The 23,579-nt window shown below is 43.1% G+C and overlaps 1 protein-coding gene across 2 annotated transcripts in view; it reads right to left on the bottom strand.

The window, feature by feature from the left end:
* The window catches only part of LOC118393077 (sarcoplasmic/endoplasmic reticulum calcium ATPase 2-like), a 30,456-nt gene extending 9,897 nt beyond the window's left edge, over positions 1–20,559 (bottom strand). Inside the window, exons 1-8 of one of the 2 annotated variants that reach the window (XM_035785341.2) lie at positions 20,092–20,559; positions 16,710–16,727; positions 16,456–16,538; positions 14,174–14,278; positions 12,525–12,663; positions 3,902–3,982; positions 3,081–3,166; positions 2,273–2,737 (exon numbers count right to left, since the gene is read on the bottom strand). In XM_035785341.2, coding sequence (XP_035641234.1) covers positions 2,273–2,737; positions 3,081–3,166; positions 3,902–3,982; positions 12,525–12,663; positions 14,174–14,278; positions 16,456–16,538; positions 16,710–16,727; positions 20,092–20,209 — 1,095 coding nt within the window. In that variant the 5' untranslated portion in view covers positions 20,210–20,559. The remainder of the gene's footprint in view (positions 1–2,272; positions 2,738–3,080; positions 3,167–3,901; positions 3,983–12,524; positions 12,664–14,173; positions 14,279–16,455; positions 16,539–16,709; positions 16,728–20,091) is intronic. The other variant, XM_035785342.2, reaches the window with a different exon arrangement.
* Between the last annotated feature and the right edge of the window lie 3,020 nt (positions 20,560–23,579).

Below are 23,579 nucleotides of genomic sequence, written 5' to 3'. Positions count from 1 at the left end.
TGGAGGGAAGTGGGGGTTTATTTGATTGCCTGCGAATTCTCAGAAGGCAGGCGCACCTTCGACCCCTCTTTCTCAGCCTCCTCTTCACGTGGATTGAGGCCTGTTCCCGAGGAAGCAGCGTATCCTTTGTGTCGGGCTCGTCAGTCGTGAAAGGAAAAAGAGGAGTCTGCTCGTCCGTGGTGAGTAATCGCAGTCCTGATGTCTAGAAGTTATTTTCAGTCATAAGAGATGTATGGTTATAACATTACATTAGAGGCCGTTTATGAACTTACACTGTAGATCGCAGCAAACACCACATAATAGCTGTAGATCAGCTCTCACAACTATACTCTCTGGGCTGGAGGGATTTAGATGCCCTATGGCTGTGTGGGGGCTAAGGCAGGAGTCTAGCAGTGAGCAGTGCTTGTTTGGTTTAGTCCATAAGTAAATAGTGGAGGCCATCTGTCAGGGAGCCAGCGTAAAGAGAACAGTGCGCTGAAGCCTGGAGGGCTGGGCCTTTTCCCACAGGAAGAACTGGACTGGTCCAAGCCTAGTAGTAGGCACGTGCAAACTAACACCACGTCACAACAGCCAGTCTGCTGGGACATGCAAGCAGTCTCAGAGAGAAAGGATGAAGGAAGAGTGATGGTAATCATTCATGTTCTTTTCCAGCTGGAGGCCACACTTCAGAGAGCCCTGCTGACGTCAGATGATTAGAAAATAGCATTACATCCTCTCGCTGAATACATTAGGCTCAAGTCGTGAATTCAACACAAACTATTTTGTGGAAGATTTTCCAAGCATCACTGACAGATGAAATGGGAGATGGGGGTTGTTTGGTGGACACTGGGTAGTAACCTGAAAAAGGCATGGTTCTCTTTCAGCTCCTAGCCTCTACACCAGAGACCCCATTCTCAAACTACTGGGATAGGTGAAAGCAATGTGGAGAACTCGTCACAGCCTAAAACATGTGTTACTTAAACAAATGTCATCATCACTTCATGGAAACAATGAGATAGGTACAGTAGGATATGATATAATTTACTAGTGTATTATGGCATCATGCATCCGAACAACAACTGCTCCCTGGGCGCCGATGACATGGACGTCGATTAAAGGGATACTTCGGGATTTTGGTAGCGAGGCCGTTTATTTTCTTCCCCGGAGTCAGATGAACTCATGATACCAGTTTTATGTTATGCATCCAGTATGAAGGAAGTTGTAGTTTCGTGATCCAATGCTAACGTACGTTAGCGCAATGGCTGGACGTCTATGGGTATCCGCTAGCACAGGGCTCTCCAACCCTGCTCCTGGAGTGCTACCATCCTGTAGGTCCAACCCCAGTTGTAACTAACCCGATTCAGTATATCAAACAGCTAATTATTAGAGTCAGGTGTGATAGATTAGGGTTAGAGTGAAAACCTACAGGATGGAAGCTCTCTAGGACCAGGGTTGGAGAGCCCTGTGCTACCAGATACTCATAAACGTCTAGCCATTGAGCTAACTCTAACTTCATACTGGACACGGAGACATAAAAATGGTATCCACGAGTTCAGACTCCAGGGAAGTAGATTTTAAAAAAGCCTCATTGTCAAAATCCTGAAGTTTCTGTTTCAGAAGGGTTAGGTTAAAAATCAGAAGACAAATTTCAGTTGAATGCATTTAGTTGCGCAACTAACTAGACATCCCATTTCCCCTAATAATTTCAATCTGCACCATAGGTGAAAGGAAGTGACTACAGAGGGACATACATTAAAACAGACCAGAGACCCATGGAATGCTAGTTCAAACAAAATGTATGATGGGAAATAAATGGCCGCTACCAAATAAAGAACCTCTCATCCAGAAACATTTGATAGACATAGACCTACTAAATAATGCAACAGGTCAAAGTTTAAAGGAGTGGAGTCAGCAGTTCCAAAGATCTGTGCATATTCACCAAAAAGAGAACAAACATGCTCATGAATAATGAAATGTCTTTCTGCTCTGGGAAAGAGCTGTAGGTGTGTTGGGGTGCCACTCAGAAAGTGGGAGGGACTGGATGCTCCGCAGAGCGGTGACGCAAGGTCAGTTATGCAAGAGCACCGCGGATGAACACCTCATGGCTGACTGTCTATCAAAGCCGCATCGCTGCCTCACCACCTCTTTCACCTCTCACATCTCACTCTTGATTCTCCACTACAAAAGAGCCTTCTGCACACATACACATACTCTGAAACAGTATCACAGCAAAGTAACGCAAGAGGCAGACTTCCCTGTCCAGTCAGCATGTAAAACAACCAACCAGACTCACCCTGCAGACAGACATCTGGTTGGTGGTGAGGGTGCCGGTCTTGTCGGAGCAGATGACAGAGGTGCAGCCCAGGGTCTCCACAGAGGGCAGGCTGCGGACGATGGCGTTCTTCTTGGCCATGCGGCGAGTGCCCAAGGCCAGGCAGGTGGTGATGACAGCAGGCAGACCCTCGGGGATGGCGGCCACGGCCAGGGCCACGGCGATCTTGAAGTAGTAGACGGCGCCGCGGATCCAGGAGCCTCCGTGGACGGGGTCGTTGAAGTGGCCGATGTTGATCATCCACACAGCGATGCAGATCAGGGAGATGACCTTGGACAGCTGCTCCCCGAACTCATCCAGCTTCTGCTGCAGGGGGGTCTTCTCCTGCTCAGTGGCTGCCATCTCATCACGGATCTTACCAATCTCAGTGTTCACGCCCGTGGCCACCACCACACCAATAGCCTTGCCAGACGAGATGTTGGTGCCCTGAAAACACAAAGGTGGAACGTTATGGCCACACAAATCACACACGCTTGAGGAGAGCAGACTAGATAGAATATTCTAACTATATTTACAAACCAAAATAAAATAGCAGGGTCTGTATTTTTAAGTACATTTTTGATATTGAGTGTTGCTGGCATAATTTGTTAATGACGTTTAGGAAAGTTAAGGGATACCTGCATCAAGCATGTTCTTCAACTCCATTGAGCTTGACTGAAACAAGTGACTGAAGGAGAATCTCAAACTACGAGCTGATGTTGGAGAGTTCAATCACCACACAGCCGCTACAAGGAGCAGTAAGGAGTGAAGAGAGAAGAGTGTTGCTTACGGAGAAGAGCATGTTCTTCTTGTCCTGGTTGACAGCTCGAGGGTCAGGCACTGGGTCCGTGTGCTTGATGACAGAGACCGACTCGCCTGGAATCACACAGCAGAGAGCAGCGCAGGTCACGTATCACACTGATTTCCCTTTGGCTGTGTCTAAAGCCTCGGGGAAAAACTCTTATCAACTTCAAATCATAGACTCCCACTCCACAATCAATGTGTAACATTCATGGCTCTTGGTGCGCATGGTGCAGGGCACAGCCTCTGATCATAATGTGGATCAAGTGGAAACCCTGGCTCTAGACTCAGAGGAGGTGAACTCGGTTAATTAAACGGTGTCATGATATTCAATTATTAATAAGTCTTATTTTGATAAGCTAAAGTAAAACAAACTTTTGTTGTGAGGTGGGGCTGAGCAGTTGGGTTTGAACGGACTCCTACATTCCTCGCCTATTACAATATTACCAGTCTATGGAGGTGATGTGTTAGGGACATGACTCTCCAATCAAATGACGTTTGGAATAACTTGGTTCTGGAGGAGGAATAAACAGTTCAAGTTTGCCTATGTGGAATACAGTCAAATAAACATGTGGCAGGCGACAATTAAAAGTGAGTCATACAATATGCTTGCAGGCTCTGAGGAGCTCATACTCAGCAAAGACAGCTGTAGAACACCTGACATTAGCATACAATGTCATTACACAGGAAGAGAGAGTTTTGTTATGCTTTTAGAGTAAGACAGTTTGTCTATTTTGACTAGAGATGTAGAGTAGCCTAAGTTTGTTCGGTATAGAAAAACACAATGCAGCAAACAGCCGTGTGTCTTACCGGTCAGGATGGACTGATCTACTCTCAGGGTTGTAGATTTGATGGATGTAAGACGGATGTCTGCAGGAACCTTGTCTCCAACTAGCGAAGGGGAAACCAGACATAAAAGACAGAATTAGAGGCACACAGATTTAAAAAACATCATAGACGGACAATGATGCATTGCACATTTTGCAAGCAGGGAAAACTAGACAGATAATTCACATGACCTCCATAAACGTTGAGTCATTGTAGCAGCACACAACAGATACTATACAGTTACAGGTCTCAAGACAAGTAAACTGGTTGTGGATGTGCAAAGTCATATTCAAGTCGAAGCCAATACTAAAAGCAGAACATTATAAAAAATACCGATCCTGCAGAGTGCTTAGATCATTGGACCTTGAAAACCACCCAGCCGTTCTCTGAAATAGAGAAGTCATTTATTCAGCATCAGTGTTAACTGACAGACTATAGCTCATTTCAGGGTTGGTTGCTGTGCCACACAGAGGCAGAGTACTGGGCTTCTATTGTAGCGGAGAGAGGAGAGCCAGAGCAGCATGAGGAAACAGAGGACCGGTGAGCCATAAAAAGGCCCTTCCCAAAGGAGACAGACAATTTGGGCCACATCTGAATTGTGGCGACCTGATTCTGCAACCTATTAGTACATAAATGCTGCAGGGCACAGTTCTACAGAAAAACACATATATTGGCTCTCACAGACCTGGAGACTTAACATGGTATTAAAATGTATTCAATCATGCCCTTTCTTATCAAGACACACAGTGAGTATTGGAATAATATGGCCAATCTGGGTGATTGAGGGAGACTGGTGGAAGCCACAGGGAAGAGAAACATGTTCATGAACGTCAGGATTCCTTTTCAGGACTGAACAGACAGTAAACTAATCCGATCCCCCCCTGTGCCCTTGAGAGGAGAGAAAAATAGCATGGGATGAACAATACGCACAGCCAAAAATGGGAAAACTATTTAAATATGTTCCCCCAATGAGCTGTCCAAGCGATCTGGCCTTAATGGTCATGTATTGTTCTAATCTCCACCTGGCACAGCCAGAAGAGAACTGGCCACCCATCGGAGCCTGGTTCCTCTAGGTTCCTGCCTTTCTAGAGAGCTTTTCCAAGCCACTGTGCTTCTGCACTTCTTGCTTCTTTGGGTTTTAGGCTGGGTATCTGTTTCAGCACTTTGTGACAACTGCTGATGTAAAAAGGCGTTATAAAATATTTGATTGATTGGTTTAAATGCCAGCTACTTTCCTGTCCTCCCCACTGCACAGGAAGAGGTGGAGGAGATAATACCAGCTGCTGTCACTCAGACATGGAGCCCCATTTTCCAAAACTCATTGACGCAACAGGAGTGGCGCTTAACACACAGTACACGCTTTAACCTCAAACTCCTTGTTTTCAAACCTTCAAATTAACAAGCGGGTGTCCCTAAGCTGTCACATATTAAAGCTAGACACACAAGCCTCAACACCAACAAGGCCTTGGCTCAGAGAGAGAAAGATGCGAGCAGTTGGGTGTGTGTGTCAGGCCATATTAATGCTGACACTGGTGCCAGGAGTTCTGGACCATCAGTGGACATGGGCCAATCATATGAGAGAGCGAGAGCGAGAGAGCGAGAGAGCGAGAGAGAGAGAGAGACAGCTTTTCTCAGAAATAATTGTGTAGAGCTCAATGGCATCTTTCAACTGTCTAAATATGGAACAATGTGTTTCACTTCTGAAAAGGTCAGGAGACCTAACTCACAGAGGGAAGTATGCAATGGATTGGCCTTGGATGGGCTGCAACATCAAATTATCATCAGGCTCACTTGAAAGCTATTCAGACAAAGGCAAACAGTTACAGAATATTATCTACAGGCCAAAGAAAGATAACACATTTGGGAGGAGTTTCAAAATTCAGTTCAGCTTGGCGTCAGATTGTAAGAAAACATGACCACAGTCAAACGTTTCCCCCCCATAACGGCCACATCCTTAGGGTTGTGCAACACTTCCTGTCCCAAGACACATTCAAATGTTTTAAGAAACACTGGTGACTACAGGGAGTAAAGCCAATTACAATAACACTTGATGTCCTTATGGGGGTACAAAACACGTAAGATTGTCCTGGTGCAGTGAGCCAGGTCTGCAGGCCTGCTCTGGATGAAGTGTGTGTGAATACATCAGCTATCCCTTTAAGTCAACGTCCTACTTGGTACCAGGCCAAAAGTCTCCTCAAACATGAACACCTTTTCACCCCAAGGCTTGCCAACAAGTGATTCTCCACGCCGAGGAGATTGAGACAGGCCGCGTAGCAACAAGCGGCACAGACACAAGAGTCTGTGAACCAGTGCCAGACATGACTTCCAGAGGTGCCCTTCTTTACAACTGTGGATTGGGTCCAAGCAAGGCTGCCACACTAGGAAGACAGAAAAACTGCTTTCGCTGACAGACTGACACAGGCCCTGCTGTGTATGACTGCATGACACGGCAGGTTTCTCTGTGGACAATCCTGAGGATGCAGGTGCGTATGGCAGCTACAACAAAAGGTTTAAATAGCTCATTCTGATTAGGCTATTTTAGAAGCACTTGACGGCGAACTACGTCCTAGAACTCTTCAAGTGCTCTTAACCAGCTGTTCTTGTCTAGAAAGCATTCACCACTAACCAAGTGTACAGTACACTAACAATTCAAAAGGCCAAAGAACTTGTTGAATCAGAGAAAATTAGAAAAGGAAAAAAAGAGCATGAGAGACCATGAACACTAGCCTAAAGCTAGTTGGAGTAACAACCATGTGTCTGGCTTTAATCTCTACTTCCTGTTTTCAGTGGGTGTACTGAGATCTCCAGTCTCCTCTCATAACCAACAGAACAGGGCTTTGTGTAGGACAGTACAGTACACTACAAACAGACCACCATGTCCTGTCCTGGGCCAGGTTTGGTTGCGGTGGCAACAGGACACTGCGACGGAGCCACGTGACACCTAGATTAAGACCAGCGGCCTATGCTGTGTGAGATGTAGACCAGATGCTGCCCGACTAACAGCGTTCTGCTGGGAGATAGGAAGGAAGAGCAGAGGTCAGGGGTCAACATGCCTTCAAACTCTCTATGGCCTCTATATGCTGGGACACATCATACACTAGACAAATATTTTTATTCAGACATTGAAATGGATCGCTAAAGACCTCTCTGGATGTCCGATCCCAGTGCATTGTTGCCATTAACACCATGAAAAGGTTGTAATTAAACCCTCTACTTAGCTTAATGAAAAGGGTGTTGATAACTCGTCCTGCCTTCCCTCTCCACACAGCAGTCTTCTTAATATTCTAATGCACTGTTCCACATGTGGCCATGAGAAGCTGTGTACAATGCTACAGTCTGACCACAGTAATGTATTCTGAAAGAAGAAACTCTGAAGGGTACTAATGTTTCCCATTGTCAGCCTCTTCCTTGTTAGTGGCTCCGCTTAAGAGTCTCTCCAGGGTCAGACCAGCATGTCTTCCCCTTTACAACCAATTCTAGAACAAGACAGCATAGCGCAGATTCCCAGCAGTCAATGCAGGACATGCCTCAGGATTAGCTGCCACTTGAACGCGAGGGCAATGTAAAAACAACATTCAGAAAATTGCAGTGGCTTAATAACTGTTGGTTGATACCAGACCTGGGTTCAAATACATGTGTATTTGAGTATCTAGTATTTAAAATAATCTGTGTTTTTTTGTTGTTGTCCAAAACAAGTACTTTTATTTGAATGGTTTGTAAAAACCATATAAATACAATTTGGTAGACTCTCTGTATCCCACTCATTATCTTTAAGGTCCCTCAGTTAAGCAGTGAATTTCAAAACGGATTCAACCACAAAGTCCAATGAAGTTTTAATGACTCACAAAGGGCAGCTATTGGTAGATGGGTAAAAATAAAACAAGACATTGAATATCCCTTTGAGCATGGTGAAGTTATTAATTACACTTTGGATGGTGTATGAATACACCCAGTCACTACAAAGATACGGGCATCCTTCCTAACTCAGTTGCCAGAGAAGAAGGAAATCGCTCAGAGGCCAATGGTGACTTTAAAACATTTAGAGTTTAATGGATGTGATAGGAGAAAACTGAGAATGGACCAACATTGTAGTTACTCCACAATACTAACCTAAATGACAGAGTGAAAAGGACGCCTGTACAGAATAAAAATATTACAAAACATGCATCCTGTTTGCAATAAAACACTAAAGTAAAACTGCAAAAAATGTGACAAAGAAATTAACTTTATGTCCTGAATACAAACCGTTATACTTGGGGAAAATCCAACACATCACTGAGTACCACTTCATATTTTCAAGCAAAGTGGTCGCTGCATCATGTTATAAGTATGCTTGTCATCGGCAAGGACTAGGGAGTTTAGGATAAAAAAGAAACCGCGTAGAGCTAATAAGCAAGGCAAAATCCTAGAGAAAAACCTGGTTCAGTCTGATTTCAAAACAGATCAAATTAACCTTTTAGCTGGACAAAAACCTAAAACACAAGGCCAAATCTACATTGGAGTTGCTTTCCAAGAAGACAGTGAAGCCTCAACGTGTTCCGAGTGGCCGAGTTACAGTTGTAACTTAAATCTGCTTGAAAATCTATGTCTAGCAATGATCAACAACCAACTTGACAGCTTGAATAATTATTTATGTGCAAATATTGTACAATCCAGGTGTGCAAAGCTCTTAGAGACTTACCCAGAAAGACTCTCAGCTGTAATCACTGCCGAAGGGGATTCTAACATGTATTGACTCAGGGCTATGAACACTTAGTGGGGCAAAAAAAGTATTTAGTCAGCCACCAATTGTGCAAATTCTCCCACTTAAAAAGATGAGAGAGGCCTGCAATTTTCATCATAGGTACACTTCAACTATGACCGACAAAATGAGAGAAAAAAAATCCAGAAAATCATATTGTAGGATTTTTTTAATGAATTGATTTGCAAATTAGTGGAAAATAAGTATTTGGTCACCTACAAACAAGCAAGATTTCTAGCTCTCCCAGACCTGTAACTTCTTCTTTAAGCAGTGCTTTGTCCTCCACTCGTTACCTGTATGAATGGCACCTGTTTGACCTTGTTATCAGTATAAAAGACACCTGTCCACAACCTAAAACAGTCACACTCCAAACTCCACTATGGCCAAGACCAAAGAGCTACCAAAGGACACCAGAAACAAAATTGTAGACCTGCACCAGGCTGGGAAGACTGAATCTGCAATAGGTAAGCAGCTTGATTTGAAGAAATCAACTGTGGGAGCAATTATTAGGAAATGGAAGACATACAAGACAACTGATAATCTCCCTCGATCTGGGGCTCCACGCAAGATCTCACCCTGTGGGGTCAAAATGATCATAAGAACGGTGAGCAAAAATCCCAGAACCACACGGGGGGGACCTAGTGAATGACCTGCAGAGAGCTGGGACCAAAGTAACAAAGCCTACCATCAGCAAGGGCATTGAAGATGAAACGTGGCTGGGTCTTTCAGCATGACAATGATCCCAAAAACACCGCCCGGGCAACGAAGGAATGGCTTCGTAAGAAGCATTTCAAGGTCCTGGAGTGGTCTAGCCAGTCTCCAGATCTCAACCCCATAGAAAATCTTTGGAGGGAGTTGAAAGTCCGTGTTGCCCAGCAACAGCCCCAAAACATCACTGCTCTAGAGGAGATCTGCATGGAGGAATGGGCCAAAATACCAGCAACAGTGTGTGAAAACCTTGTGAAGACTTACAGAAAACATTTGACCTCTGTCATTGCCAACAAAGGGTATATAACAAAGTACTGAGATAAATAAGTATTTGGTGAATAATAAAAGTTTCTCCATAATTTGCAAATAAATTCATAAAAAATCCTACAATGTGATTTTCTGGATTTTTTTCCCTCATTTTGTCTGTCATAGTTGAAGTATACCTATGATGAAAATTACAGGCCTCTCTCATCTTTAAGTGGGAGAACTTGCACAATTGGTGGCTGACTAAATACTTTTTTGTCCCACTGTATGTAAATGTGTTATTAAAAAAAAAAGAATTTGCATTTTTATTTTGAAAAACACGTTTTCACTTTGTCGTTATGGGGTATTGTGTGTAGATTGGTGAGAAAATCTATTACTTTGAAGACACTATATTTAAATAATATTGAGCTCTATTTTGCTAATTGTAGGCTACTGTATAAAAATTGCCTCGATACACTTCATGATGCGTAACATGCGCGTAAAATTGTGCCAAATCTTGATTTAGTGCATTATTATAGGCTAAGCATTAGAATAAGCCACCTCAATATTTGAAGCCATAGGTGATAATATCTCTAGGAGCTTATTCGTCGTCAGTATTGTGGCACAATTCTAATGCTAAGGTAAGATTTGAATGGAGAAAGCTGATCTGATCTTTCGATCCTATCAGTAGCTACATGCTCCAATGACTCACTTCTTAAACACTCTCTCTACGTGGTGTTTATGGAAATGCATGTTACATCTTCAGCCCTTGTAGCAAAGGTGCATTGTTAAAACACTCCCTAAGTTCCATCGCTATCGGGAAACCTAGCCCAGGGCTAAATGAACAGCAGATTGAACTTGAAAAGGGGATGCTGATGCAGTAACATACAGATCCCTCCACCTTATTCATCTAAGTCCCAGACAGCCATTGTGCCACCTGCAGACAAGCTGGGGACAGCAAATACCTGGCTGGACCAGACACTTTCCAAAAGACCCCACAGCAGGCCACACAAAATGCCATGCTGAGTGTCTGGAATCCCAGGCCATGGAGAGTAGTGATGGGTAGGGTCTCTGTGTGTTGGGCTTGGAGGTGGGCGGGGGTGAGATCGCGATCCACCACTGACACAGACTTCCCTACAAGGTCATCTTGCTGTTCAAACAATAGAAGCAGTTGAGATTTCCCCCCCCCACACAGACTTGCCCCATCAGTATCTGGGCCCTTACTGTACTGAACATACACCAGCCAGGGACCAGACCAGACTCTCCTCAGTCCCGTGGAACTGCAACACCTCTGGCTATAGACACATTATGTTGATGACTACTAGCTATGTGTAATAAACACATCGACAAGTGGAGCGGGAGGCTGGCTGTGTCAGGGCACACAGTGGTACCCTGACAGGCAGGGCCCGAGATTGGCCCGTTTAGTATTCTGCTCACAGCTCAGCCAGTCAGCGCAGCCTACGTCCTCTGCCTCAGCAGTAAGCTGGCATCTGCGTCATGACCAGCCTTCCTGCATGGCAGGGGGTCACACTGGGGATTTGGGCAAACATTCAGAAAGGAGCCTCACAGAAACCAATCTGAAAAGGCTCTGCAGGATTTCCCCAATGTGCTCTCTAAGCTTAGGTGACATTCTCAATCTCCACCTGACAGCCTCCACAATGCATCACTCTGACAATATCTGCTTTGCCAACTGTTCCCTTGAAGAGAGTCATACATACAGCAAAACCATAAGCGACCTTCACTCTACACAACTAATGACGCCTATACTCAATCATATTTTTACACAGCAAGGACCAGCCAAGGATTTCTGTGCAACAAATAAAGGCAAATATACAGAACACGCACGAATACATCCAGGATCCACTTTGATAACCATACCATCATGAAGGTATTGTTAAACATTAACCCCCAAACCAAATGTTCCGTCACTCTAAAACAATAGGTTTCATAGAAACGAGCAAGCAGCAAATGCACTGTGCTGCCGGTGCCCTTCTCAAGGTGAGTTTGGAGTCCCACGTCATACACAGCATCACTTTTCCCCAGAAAGGATCTACCGTCACTGCCTGCTATAAATACACCATGATTCCATAATCTAGACAGGCTAAAAATAAAACCCACCACTATGCACAGAAAAACACAGTATCACCTCAGTGGCTTAGGGTTAAACCAAGTACCATGATAACATTAGCGCTTCAAGGACTCCAGTATTTTACTGCACATCAGTTGACTACATCTATGTCCATCCCCTGCTGCACTGCAGCCACATGCTTTTCAGGAAACAATTCCTCTGAAAATCAATCAGAAACGTCTCTCTCGCTACTAAAGTCACCGACTTGGGGTAAGTCATACCAGGCTCATACCAGGAAACGTGAGAGATGAGCCACTCCGAGGTTCAGTTTACCCGCTCCAATGGGAATGTGCTAGCATGGCGCTATGGTTGAACACAATGGGAGCCTCGTCAAGGTGGTGTGCCGTGTACCTTCGTGAGTTTAGCACCCTAGGAAACATGCTCATGTGTTTCGAGAGGTCCTTAACACCACTAGTGCCTAGTCCTTTAGTACAATGGGTTAATAGAAACATCCCAAAATACACCTCTCATGTAGAGTGTCACCTCTGCAGTGGGACTGGGGGAGAGGGCAATTTAAATTAGATTTCTCTGTTAAAATGTAAGCCTAACCATGCCTGGATTCACGAGTCCAGTTAAAAATAAAATGTACCCGAGTGAGGAGTCAAACTATGCTGGTTTAAGTGAAAATAGATTAGAAGGAGTGTCCTTTTTTTCCTAACGAAGACTAAGAACTGTTTTTGCTTCAATCTTAAATAATGGTTATTCATAAGCCAAATTACTGAATCACCAAAAATGATGTGGGTTTAATGCATCCTACAGCACTGAGAAAGACAGGGCCAACTTACCGGCAACCTCCACGATGTCTCCAGGCACGATTTCTTTGGCCTTGATCCTCTGAACGGTCTTCCTGTCCTGGCGGTAGACCTTGCCCATCTCAGGCTCGTACTCTTTAAGGGCTTCAATGGCATCCTCAGCATTGCGTTCCTGTGTAGATTAGAAACGTTGACTGTTTGGTTACATATTACATAGCGAAATAGATGATCTGATGACATGTTAGAAGCCAATTCAAATCAAATAAGCCTATTGGACTTTTCACCATCCCACAAACTGCAGATATGGGATTTCTTTAAAAGGCGCAATCTGTCACTTCAACAGCCTAACCATGCCACTTTGTTTCATTAACTCTGATGGATGTGGCTGTAAAAATGTAACCACAAAGTCAGACAACAGGAAATATTTTTGAGATTGTGCATGACAAGGACCAGGGGATCCCTTTGCATATTTTACACTCTGAAAATAGTCAATTTCTGTACTGATTATACTTAAGAAAACAGAAGTGTAAGTTGTTAACACTGCGTCATAGGGGAATGTCACATTTATGAGAACAGCTAAATAAGAAAATCCACACACTGTGCCAATGTCACGTTTGTGTTTACTCAATAACTTGGAGGAATAGAATGCTTGGTTCTAAAGTCCACATTTCCTGACCAGCTTCAACATATAAGTGCTTCTGCATTGCTTGATCTTTGGAGTTTTAGGCTGGGAATCTGTATAGCACTTAGTGAAAACAGTTTATGTGAAAAGGGATTTATGAATGACATTTTACTGATTGATATAAGTTAATAAAGAGCCTATTGTCTATTGAGCACGGTAATTTAGGGCTACAGGGACAGATGTTAGAGTCTACTCCATGGCACACAGTGGTTTGGAAATTCCTCCTAGGAGCTGCCTGACAGTGTAGGCAAAGTCAACCAGTGTGACAGACATTCTAACTGACACTAGAAATTGGGCATCAAAACTGAGTAAGAAAGACAACTATGAACTTGTTGTTTGAAACAGAGTGATTGACAATATTTTATGCTCATTCTATGGCTGCGCATAAATGCTTTATGGATTGGATTCAAATGTTCAAGGTCATTTGCTCACAAACATGCCATCTATGTTGACAGACAGCTGAGGAAATGTAACCTAGTTCTCCTGGACGAAATCACGTAGGCCAGAAATATGCATGAGTTTAGACTGAATGAATAAATCCTAAGGGAGCATATAGCCTTTTTGTGTTGCTACAGGCTGAGTTCTCTTTGCAAAAACTGCAAATATGGATTAGAGAATGGCTAAGGGACCATTGTGTATAAACATCAACAAAGCAACAGACATGTCAAGGCTGGGCGAGGGGGGTTATCACTTTGGTCTCATCTAAACTGTCGCAAATGTTGTCAATGACCCACTTCCTTCCTCTGCCCATTTACTTTCTATTGAAAAGCATGACATTAATAAGAGTTAAGCATAAAGCGGACATGTGACCAGCATGCAGAATGTATGAGATTTGTGGATGCTCCTACCTGTAACGTTTTAATGGTGGCCTGTTTTGCCTAGTCACTAGCTAGCAGCATACAAGCACAACAAGAGTTTCTAAATACTTGTCATTGCACCTCCACACGGACATTCCAGATACTGTAAAAGAGGTCAAAATGATGTAATGTGAGTTGCTCACCTGCCACACACCCACTATGGCATTGGCTATAAGAATGAGTAAGATTACAAAAGGCTCCACAAAGGCTGTGATTGTTTCTTCTCCATCCTCGAATAAGGCCAAGACCTAACGGTAAACAAGACAACGAGATGATCCATTATTGCACATAGTACAGGAGCACGTACCAACATTATTCCCCCTGCATACTTACAACTATGAATTTAAATAATCGTGTTAAGAAAGCTATGATTGAAGTGAAATATGAATATGTGAAATAAGGTTGTGCTAAATGTCATGGAGAAAGCATAGCTGTTAAAAATACAGACAAACTTCATCCATGCCTGCCAATGGACCCAAACATGGTAGAAGTACACAATCTGAATGACTAATTAATAACTTAGCAGTGGCAGTCACATTTACTTTTTTTAAATGTAAAAGTTAAGCTAAAAGTAACCATTAACCTCATTTTAATCTGGCAACATGATTTAATTTGAAACTTTTCTTCAACATTGTGCAATATAAGGAGGTGATTATTGAACCAGAATTTAATTAAATCATGCTGCCAGATTTAATTGAGGTTTATGGTAACATAAATTGCATTTGCACTACAAAACTGTCAATCAAACACAGAAAATATAGTAAGGATACAAAGTTTATAAAAGATGGACTGGATTTGTAATGCTGTATCGGTGTCAGCACATCACATAACAGTACATTTGGCTAAATTAATCAATGGCCCTCAGTATCATACACAGTATGCATATCAAATATGAGCCGTTGAAACCAACAGACAACCATCTTACCACCTCAAACCAACCCCCCACAAACATTAAACCAGTTACCAGGAGCACCACTGCTTCTGTAATCAATCACAACCCACGCATTGTGCATTTAGTAAAGCTCTTCTCCAACTCAGCACTACTCCTCTCTCACAAACAGGAGATAAAAACACTCTTCTGGGAGTGGGACTCATTTGAATATTGTCTCTCTTAACTGCTGAGAATAAGAGCACACAAATTCACTTCAACGAGACAATTCTGCATAACACAGACACCATCATGAACAACCTGCTGCACCAGTTTATTTCACTGTCTTTTAGCCTTTTATTACTCCCACAATCAGATCTGACCACCGACCAAAAGTATGGGAGTGAGGGGCATGGTGCATTCATCTGGCGTGTGCCCTCTCACTGAAGGTAAGAGCCCAAATTTGGTCTTCAGTAGTGCCCTGTCCCCCGGACAGCAGCCACTGACACCTTCATATCGCACGGCTGGGCACACTACATACCAGCTCCTCTAACACACACACACACACACACACACGCACACGCACACACGCACACACACGCACACACACACACACACACACACACACGGGATGATAGATTCCAGCTCTTGAACCCTCCATATTGGCCTCAAAAGGACCACATCTCCTCAAATCAATGCGCATGGTATCTGACATTATATTTTCCAATGCAAAAACATCCGTCTGTCCACTACCTAAGAACATGAATAGTAAACAGATGTAGCAGTACAGTGATAATACTGTAGGACTATGGAATTTAGGCTAGATCATTGCATGCTGTCAGTTACATTTCCACCAAACCATTTAGCTTGTGTATAGGCAACTTACTACCAATAACGATGTAACGTTAAATGTCAAAACACAAGGCAAACTACCAGTGAGAACCCTGATAGAAGTGATTACGCTAAAGACGACTCAAATGTCTTGTTAGACACATGGTGATAGCAACTCGATTCAAGCAACTGCTGTTGTCACCATTCCTCAGATGTGTAGCTAGCCTTCTCAGCTGTTTAGCCACCTGATCTATGAATGTAACCTCAGCAGAGGCATAAAAACAGAAGACATTTGCACTTGCTGTCCACACCTCATGCCAAGAGGCCAAACAAACTTTCCCTTTCCATTAGACAGCCCACTCCTACTCATTAGCTTTTTTCAGCAACTCCAGACAGCAAGCATAAGATCAGATGATTTAGGTGTTTGCTTATAAGAGGATTGACACAGCTACATAATAAATCAAAGCAATCAAATGCATTCAAAAGTATATTAATTTAAACCTTTACGGTGACAGCAAGAATACTGTGACTAAATTCCCCAGAGTGACATGCTTCTAATACAGACATCAATCTATACTTGTCTAATGTAAAATGTTGGTTGATTGATATCAAGGGCTAGCCTATGAAAAGGGGGAAAACTGACAAGCAGCAGCAGTACCAAATTTAGTGTGCCCTCAACCCCATCTCAGGAAGAAGAAAAATAAATTGTCCAGGTGATATACTTACAAAAGATATACAAGCTGCCAGCAGAAGAATTCTTACAAGTAAATCTTCAAACTGTTCAACAACAAGCTCCCATAGAGACTTCCCTGTAGAATGAAAGGTGTTAAATGACATGAAATTACACAGGCAGCTCATTCTGGATATTTTTTCACTAAATTAGTCTTTTGACCAATCAGATCAGCTCTTTTGCAAATAATTGGAGAAAATATCAGAATTAGGTTTAAATTTTACAACCAACTATTTTTAACAAGTGTTACCTTCTTCAGCAGGTAGCTCTGAGATGGTCCAATCCAAAGTGCATCAGGGAAAAGAGAACACACCATTAGGGAAAATGGTTTAGTAATGTTCTTACATTTTGACAATCAATCATGACATGGCATTGCAATTTGTTGATCTCCACCTCGGCTTTGACTACCACCGACCCCAATGACTCCCACTAACCCCCTATGTCCTGGTTTAGATTGCCACCAGGAATTTGAAAAACAGGGACTTAATTTAATTGCATTCACTGCGTGAAACCACAGCCTTGAGTTTGGCTGAGTCATTAACGGTAGCAAAAGCATAGAGGGTAAGAACATTGCCCACTCAATGTTTGAATTCATGGTGGTGTAGGGATTCTTTTTAACTCATCTTCTCAGAGGTCACCTTGAAAGTTGTCAGACATCCAATATATAATCTTGTGTATATCTCTGACCTCCTACCTATATGCGGTCTCATTATCGTCGGTGATCAGGCCTACCACCGCCATGTCATCGGTTGTGCCCGGCCAGGGAGTACAGTAAGGGACTAAGCACGCATCCCTGAGCGGCCCCTGCGTTGAGGGTTAGCGTGGCGGATGTTGTTGCCGCCTACCCTCACCACCTGGGGTCAGGAAGTCCAGGTGGGAAAGGGCAGTGCGGAGTGCAGTAGAGATTGCGTTGTCTGTGGATAAAAACAACTCGATTTATATTTTCCATGTCCAACCATGTCCTGAGAACACATGATATTACAGTTCTTCAGCTCACATTGATAGGATAGTCTTGATGGAGCTTGCCCAGTTTATTCTCCAGTGACTGAAAGTTCACCAATACAACGGAGGGTAGAAGCGGTTTATCCACTCGCCGACGTAGTCTTGTCAGGTATCCCGCACGTCAACCTCTAGAAAGCTGTTTATTCCTTTTACGAGTGTCTGTGATTTGGGCCTGGTCTGGGATGAGTATGTCCTTTGCCGCCGACTCATTGAAGTACAAATCCTCATCCAAATCGAGGTTAGTGATCACTGTTCTGATGTCCTGAAGCTCTTTTTGCTCATGTTCATTTTTTTTAGTTAAGATCAGCAACAACAAAAAAATACAAAATAGCACAATTGGTCAGGAACCGTAAAAATAAAATACCTTTAATTTGTGTAAACTTTCAAAATAAAAGTATGTGGACTACAGAAAACCGAGCACGCCCCCATTCACATCGACAGGGCTTTGGTGGAGTGGGTCGAAAGTTTCTCTGTGTTCACGTCCCTAAGGACCTATTATTGCCCAAACACACCAACACAGTCGTGAAGAGGGCACGACAACGCTGCTCTCACCTCAGGGGACTGAAAAGATTTGTCATGGGTCCGCACATCAAAAGGTTCTACAGCTGCATTACTGAGAGCATCTTGACTGGCTGCATCACCGCTTGGTATGGCAACTGTTTGGCATCTGACCGCAAGACATTATAGAGGATAATACGTACGGCCCAGTACATCACTGGGACCGAGCTCCATGCCATCCAGGACCTCTATACCAGGCGGTGCCAGAGGAAGGCTCTAGAAATTGTCAAAGACTCCAGTCACCCAAGTCATAGACGGTTCTCCTGGCTACCACACAGCAAGCTATACCAGAGTGCCAAGCCTCCTGGACAACTTCTACCCCCACACACACTTTCACATACGCTGCTGTTTATTATCCATCCTCAGTGCTTAGTCACTTTTACCCCATACATACATGTACATATCATCTCAATTACCTCGTACCCCTTGTATATAGCTTCGTTATGTTAAAATTCCTTTTACAAAAACTCGGTATTGTTGGGAAAGGGCTCGTAAGTAAGCATTTCACGGTAAAGTCTACACCCGTTGTATTTGGTGCGTGTAACAAATAAAATTGTACTACGTTGAAAGCTATTGTGTTGGCTACATTTTAAGAAATGCACTTAATAAAACACATGTTATTGGAATTACTCAATAGAGCCTGCAAAACTTTAATTGGTCTCAAGCTGGGCAACAGGTATAATACATAGTGCGGGTAACTCCTTACTCCACCAACTCCATTTACTGCAATGCAAAACACTCTATATGGGATACTTGGGATGTGGAGAGAGAAAAAAAAACACATTACTACCCGTTTCAGATACACTGGGATGAAAAATACTCAGTAGGGTCTTTACTAACCAAATGTGTGTAGTTTTGGAGGGGGACTGTGTCATACATATCCAGCAGCACTTTGTTCTCCACCTCCATCATAATGCACTGTAATAGACTTTACATGGTCTCAGCTATGGAAAACAGGTCTCAGCTATGGATGGAGTGGAGAACGAAGTGCTTCTGGATATGTATGACACATTCCCCTCAAAAACTACATATATTTGGTTAGTTAAGATCCTACCGAGCATTTTCCAATACACTTTAGTTGAGACAGGTAAAAAAGTTCTCTATAGCCCAAAGTGTCAACAAATTACTTCTTTTTTTTTTACACCAATAATGAAGAAGTTAAAACATTTGTTTTAATAAATTATTTATTATTTTGTTGGCAAAATAAAAGTTGCCATTGACTAAAATGCTAATGATTTTGAATGAGTTACCCACATTGCATTACGGACTTCTATTCTGAAGGCTTCCTCATTACAATACGCACATGGCGTCATAATTTGTGGTGCCACCAGAATACTACTAAATAACCATCTACAAAAACGACAGACCACAGGATCCTTTAAACCAGCTTTCGTTTTAGCTAACGATAGTTAGCCAGCGAGCATCGTTATAGCTAGCTACATGGGCCTGTGCGGGCGGCTATCCTGACCAAATGCACAGGTCAGCGCAGCGGTCTTGCACCCTTGAAAATGAACTAATTGGACAATTACCCCGTGTAACTACTTCGTTCAGTAAAATGTGTAAATGTAAGATTGAAACCCACAAGGTAGTATACAATGACGTCTACCAATGACCAAGCTGGGTGTGTGCTGACGTTTAGCTAATGACGCGTTCAAAATAACTGAACTGGGAAATCTCAGACCAGTGGGAACTCGGGAAAAGAACGAGCTCCATCTGGGAAAATTCGTGTTGAACGGTTATCCAACAGAATTCCAAGTCGGGAACTCGGGCCTCTTTCTCGAGCTCCCAACTTTCAGACGTGAAGATCACTGACGCCATAAAATTTGACCTATTTTTTTCCCCCCGTTGTCTTGAAAGCACCATAACAAATGACCGTACGTTATCTAGACAAGGGTTACACAAACTTTGATTATTTGAATCAAACTGTAGTGCTTGGACAAAAACCAAAAACCAAACCGGGGGAGTGCCAAGGACCGAGTTTGGGAAACCCTGATCTAGTTCCCTTGCGAGTGAAATATAGTTAGCTTAAATACCGGTACCAGTAGTAAAAGTGTAGCTCGAGGATAACGTACCGTTCGAGCCCCATTTCTCCTTCTGACGTTTCACCTGGTCCAAACCAAGTCCTGTGCTTTCGTTGACAGAAAAATCGCAATAAACTTCTTCAACACTCTTTGTGTGAGCGTTATCCATGGTGGACTATCGGCTCCTTATTTCGTTTAACGTTACTCAGCCGCCTCAGTCTTTTTAAAAGTCAACAATTTCAGAAGAAAAAAAATACAGCTTGCCAACTATGAAATATGCATTCAGATAACTGCCTGATGACACGAATAGTAAATTGTTAGCCTTATGAACGAAACATGACCCTTCGACGAATGTTCATGTTACTTTGGGTGTCCTCTTATCTCCCCAAAAATGGTGGAAAAGAATGCCGCAATCGCCACTGTTGAGGGCTGCATTCACCCAGTCCAATCCTTGCGCTACCCTCGGTTTGCGTTGGTCTACCCTCTCAGCTTCAGTGGTAACACACTGTAGTGCTCATCTGTTTTGTTCAAAAGTGCCTCAACACTGCCCCTTGCATGTTCCGTATGTGGACTACTCTCATTGGACGGAAGTAGTCCGGAAATGTTCTCAAAAGTAAGGATTTACCAAGAGTTTGATATTAGCAGTCAGTGACAAACACGGCCAAACAACAATACTCTGTAGTAATCTGAATATGATGCAGAAAATCTGGTTGATGCATTTCCCTTTTCCAGGACCAGTAGGCCCTAGTTCAGGCTTCTCCAACTCAAGGTCCAGAGGTGTCGACCTTCAAGCTTTTATTCCAGTGCATCATTAACAGACCATGTTAAAATAAAATGTAGCATGGGATTTAGTCTGGGCCATAATTAGCTGAGTCATGGGGCTGTTATATAAGCCTGCATGCTCTCCAGTGCCAGAGTTTGCTCTGAATTGTTAAATTAGCAAAATAAAAAGCCATTGACTATTTACTGTGAACTATATCAAGATACTTTGACATGGGATACTGACCAAATCAAATTTATTTATATAGCCCTTCGTACATCAGCTGATATCTCAAAGTGCTGTACAGAAACCAAGCCTAAAACCCCAAACAGCAAGCAATGCAGGTGTAGAAGCACCAGGCTGGATATTGTCTATGGAAAGTCTATGTACCAGTATAGATTGTGATCCACACTGAGTTTGCATACCTAGCCACAGCCATTATTTACGTACATTAGTATGACCAACAACAATGAGAGTGACTGGACCCTAGCAGCATGCATATATTTGAATGCTCTCACCTCACCTGACCTCACTTGAAATCATAATTTGATGTGAACAAAGGCAGCATTTCTTTGTCAAACCAAGTGATGCAAAGCAATCACAGGCAAACTACTATGATGGCTTGAACTATGTCAGCGAAGGGCACAAGGTTATGATGACACCCCCACTGTGTTTATTAGGGATAATTCTTGTAACAGGACTGGCTTGTTTAATCTGTTGACACTTCTAAATGAAGCCTCCAGTGGGACAAGGCCGATCCTGTTGTTCAGTTATAATTCTATCCCAACCAGTTCCGAGTCAAGCTGCCTTCTGGAATTCACACGCGATCCATCTGGCACAGGGAGGGACCATTAACTGTGGCTGTCAGGACAGTCTGCAATATATTGAGTTACACTACATGACAAAGTATGTGGACACCTGCTTGTCGAACATCTCATTATAAAATCATGGGCATATGGAGTTGGTCCCCTCTTTGCTGCTACAACAGCCTCCACTCTTCTGGGAAAGCTTTCCACTAGATGTTGAAAATGTTCTTCCATTAAGCCATAAGAGCATTAGTGAGCTTGGCTCACAGTCAACCTTCCAATTCATCCCAAAGGTGCTTGATGGAGTTGAGGTCAGAGCTCTTTGCAGGCTAGTCAAGGTTTTTATTTATTTAACTAGTCAAGTCAGTTAAGAACAAATTCTTATTTACAATGATGATGTTGTTGTTGTTGTTCAGGAGTAGAACAACAGATTTGTACCTTGTCAGCTCAGGGATTCGATCTAGCAACCTGTAGGTTACTGGCCCAACGCTCTAACCACTAGGCTACCTGTCGTCTTCCACACAGATCTCGACAAACCATTTCTGTATGGACCTTGCTTTGTGCATGGGGGCATTGTTATGCTGAAACAGGAAACGGCCTTCCCCAAACTGTTGCCACAAAGTTGGAAGCACAACATCTTCTAATATGTAATTGTATGCTGTAGCATTAATATTTCCCTTCACTGGAACAAAGGGGCCCAAACTGAACCATGAAAAACAGCTCCAGACCATTATTACTCCTCCACTTAACTTTACAGTTATCACTCACTATTCATTGGGGCAGGTAGCCAAACCCAGATTTGTCCGTCGGACTACCAGATGGTGAAGCGTGATTCATCACTCCAGAGAATGCTATCCCACTACTCCAGAGTCCAATGGCGACAAGCTTTACACCACTCCAGCCGACACTTGGCATTGCACATGGTGATGTTAGGCTTGTGTGTGGCTACTCGGCCATGGAAACCCATTTCATGAAGCTCAGGACGAACAGTTCTTGTGCTGACGTTGTTTCCAGAGGCAGTTTGGAACTCGGTAGTGAGAGTTGCAACTGAGGACATGATTTTTACACGCTACGTGCTTCAGAGTTCCCATTCTGTGAGCTTGTGTGGCCTACCAATTCGTGGCTGAGCCATTGTTGTCCTTCACAATAACAGCGGTGAAAGTCACTGAGCTCTTCAGAAAGGCCATTTTACTGGCATTTTTTGTCCATGGAGATTGCATGGCTGTGTGCTCGATTTTATACACCGGTCAACAACAAGTGTGACTGAAATATCAGAATCCACTCATTTGAAGGGGCGTCCACATACTTTTCTATTTATAGTGTATATGCTATACCCAGAGGAAGGAAGGAGAGGGGAGGGGGGCTGAAATTACCATGGGTGCCCCCTTCAAGTCCCCAAGCTATAGTCAAAGCTAAGACTTGGGTACGGCAAGTGACAAGTCCCCTTACTCACATCAGCATTTATAGACAGGTATTCAGAATGATTGATTTGTGAATAGGAGATTTATTCTAAGGATGACCGGTCAGTTTTATTTATCATTGATTGTTTTCCATCCCCTTTAGAAGGCTGTGACTAGTCAGACAGAAATACAACCAAATATCAATAAACATTAAATATCGTATTAAATACATGCTCCGGAACTTTGGTGACTACTAAGTATTTTTTAAACCTCCCGCTTTGGACTGGATGTGTCAATGTGTAGTTCAGAAATGCATAATCTTACCTCAATTAGCCACGAAATCCCTAGTCTGAAAGCAACTGTTTTTCTGAACAATGTGACATTTCTCTACATTTTCCCCCCACATGGTCCAACACCCTAGGAATTCAAGTTCTAGTGGATGAGCTTCAGCTCCTCACGAATTGAGTGACAGCTAGCAAGATGCACACACAGCAGAGCGAGAGCAATGACGTGGTGTACATATCTGCACATATGTGACATAGTATGCAATTTTAATGAACCACTTTTGGCTCA

Source organism: Oncorhynchus keta, chromosome 14 (assembly GCF_023373465.1).
Source record: "Oncorhynchus keta strain PuntledgeMale-10-30-2019 chromosome 14, Oket_V2, whole genome shotgun sequence".
NCBI lineage: Eukaryota > Metazoa > Chordata > Actinopteri > Salmoniformes > Salmonidae > Oncorhynchus > Oncorhynchus keta.
The sequence above is the reverse complement of the archived record's forward strand: the minus strand, read 5'-3'. Positions and strand labels throughout refer to the sequence as shown.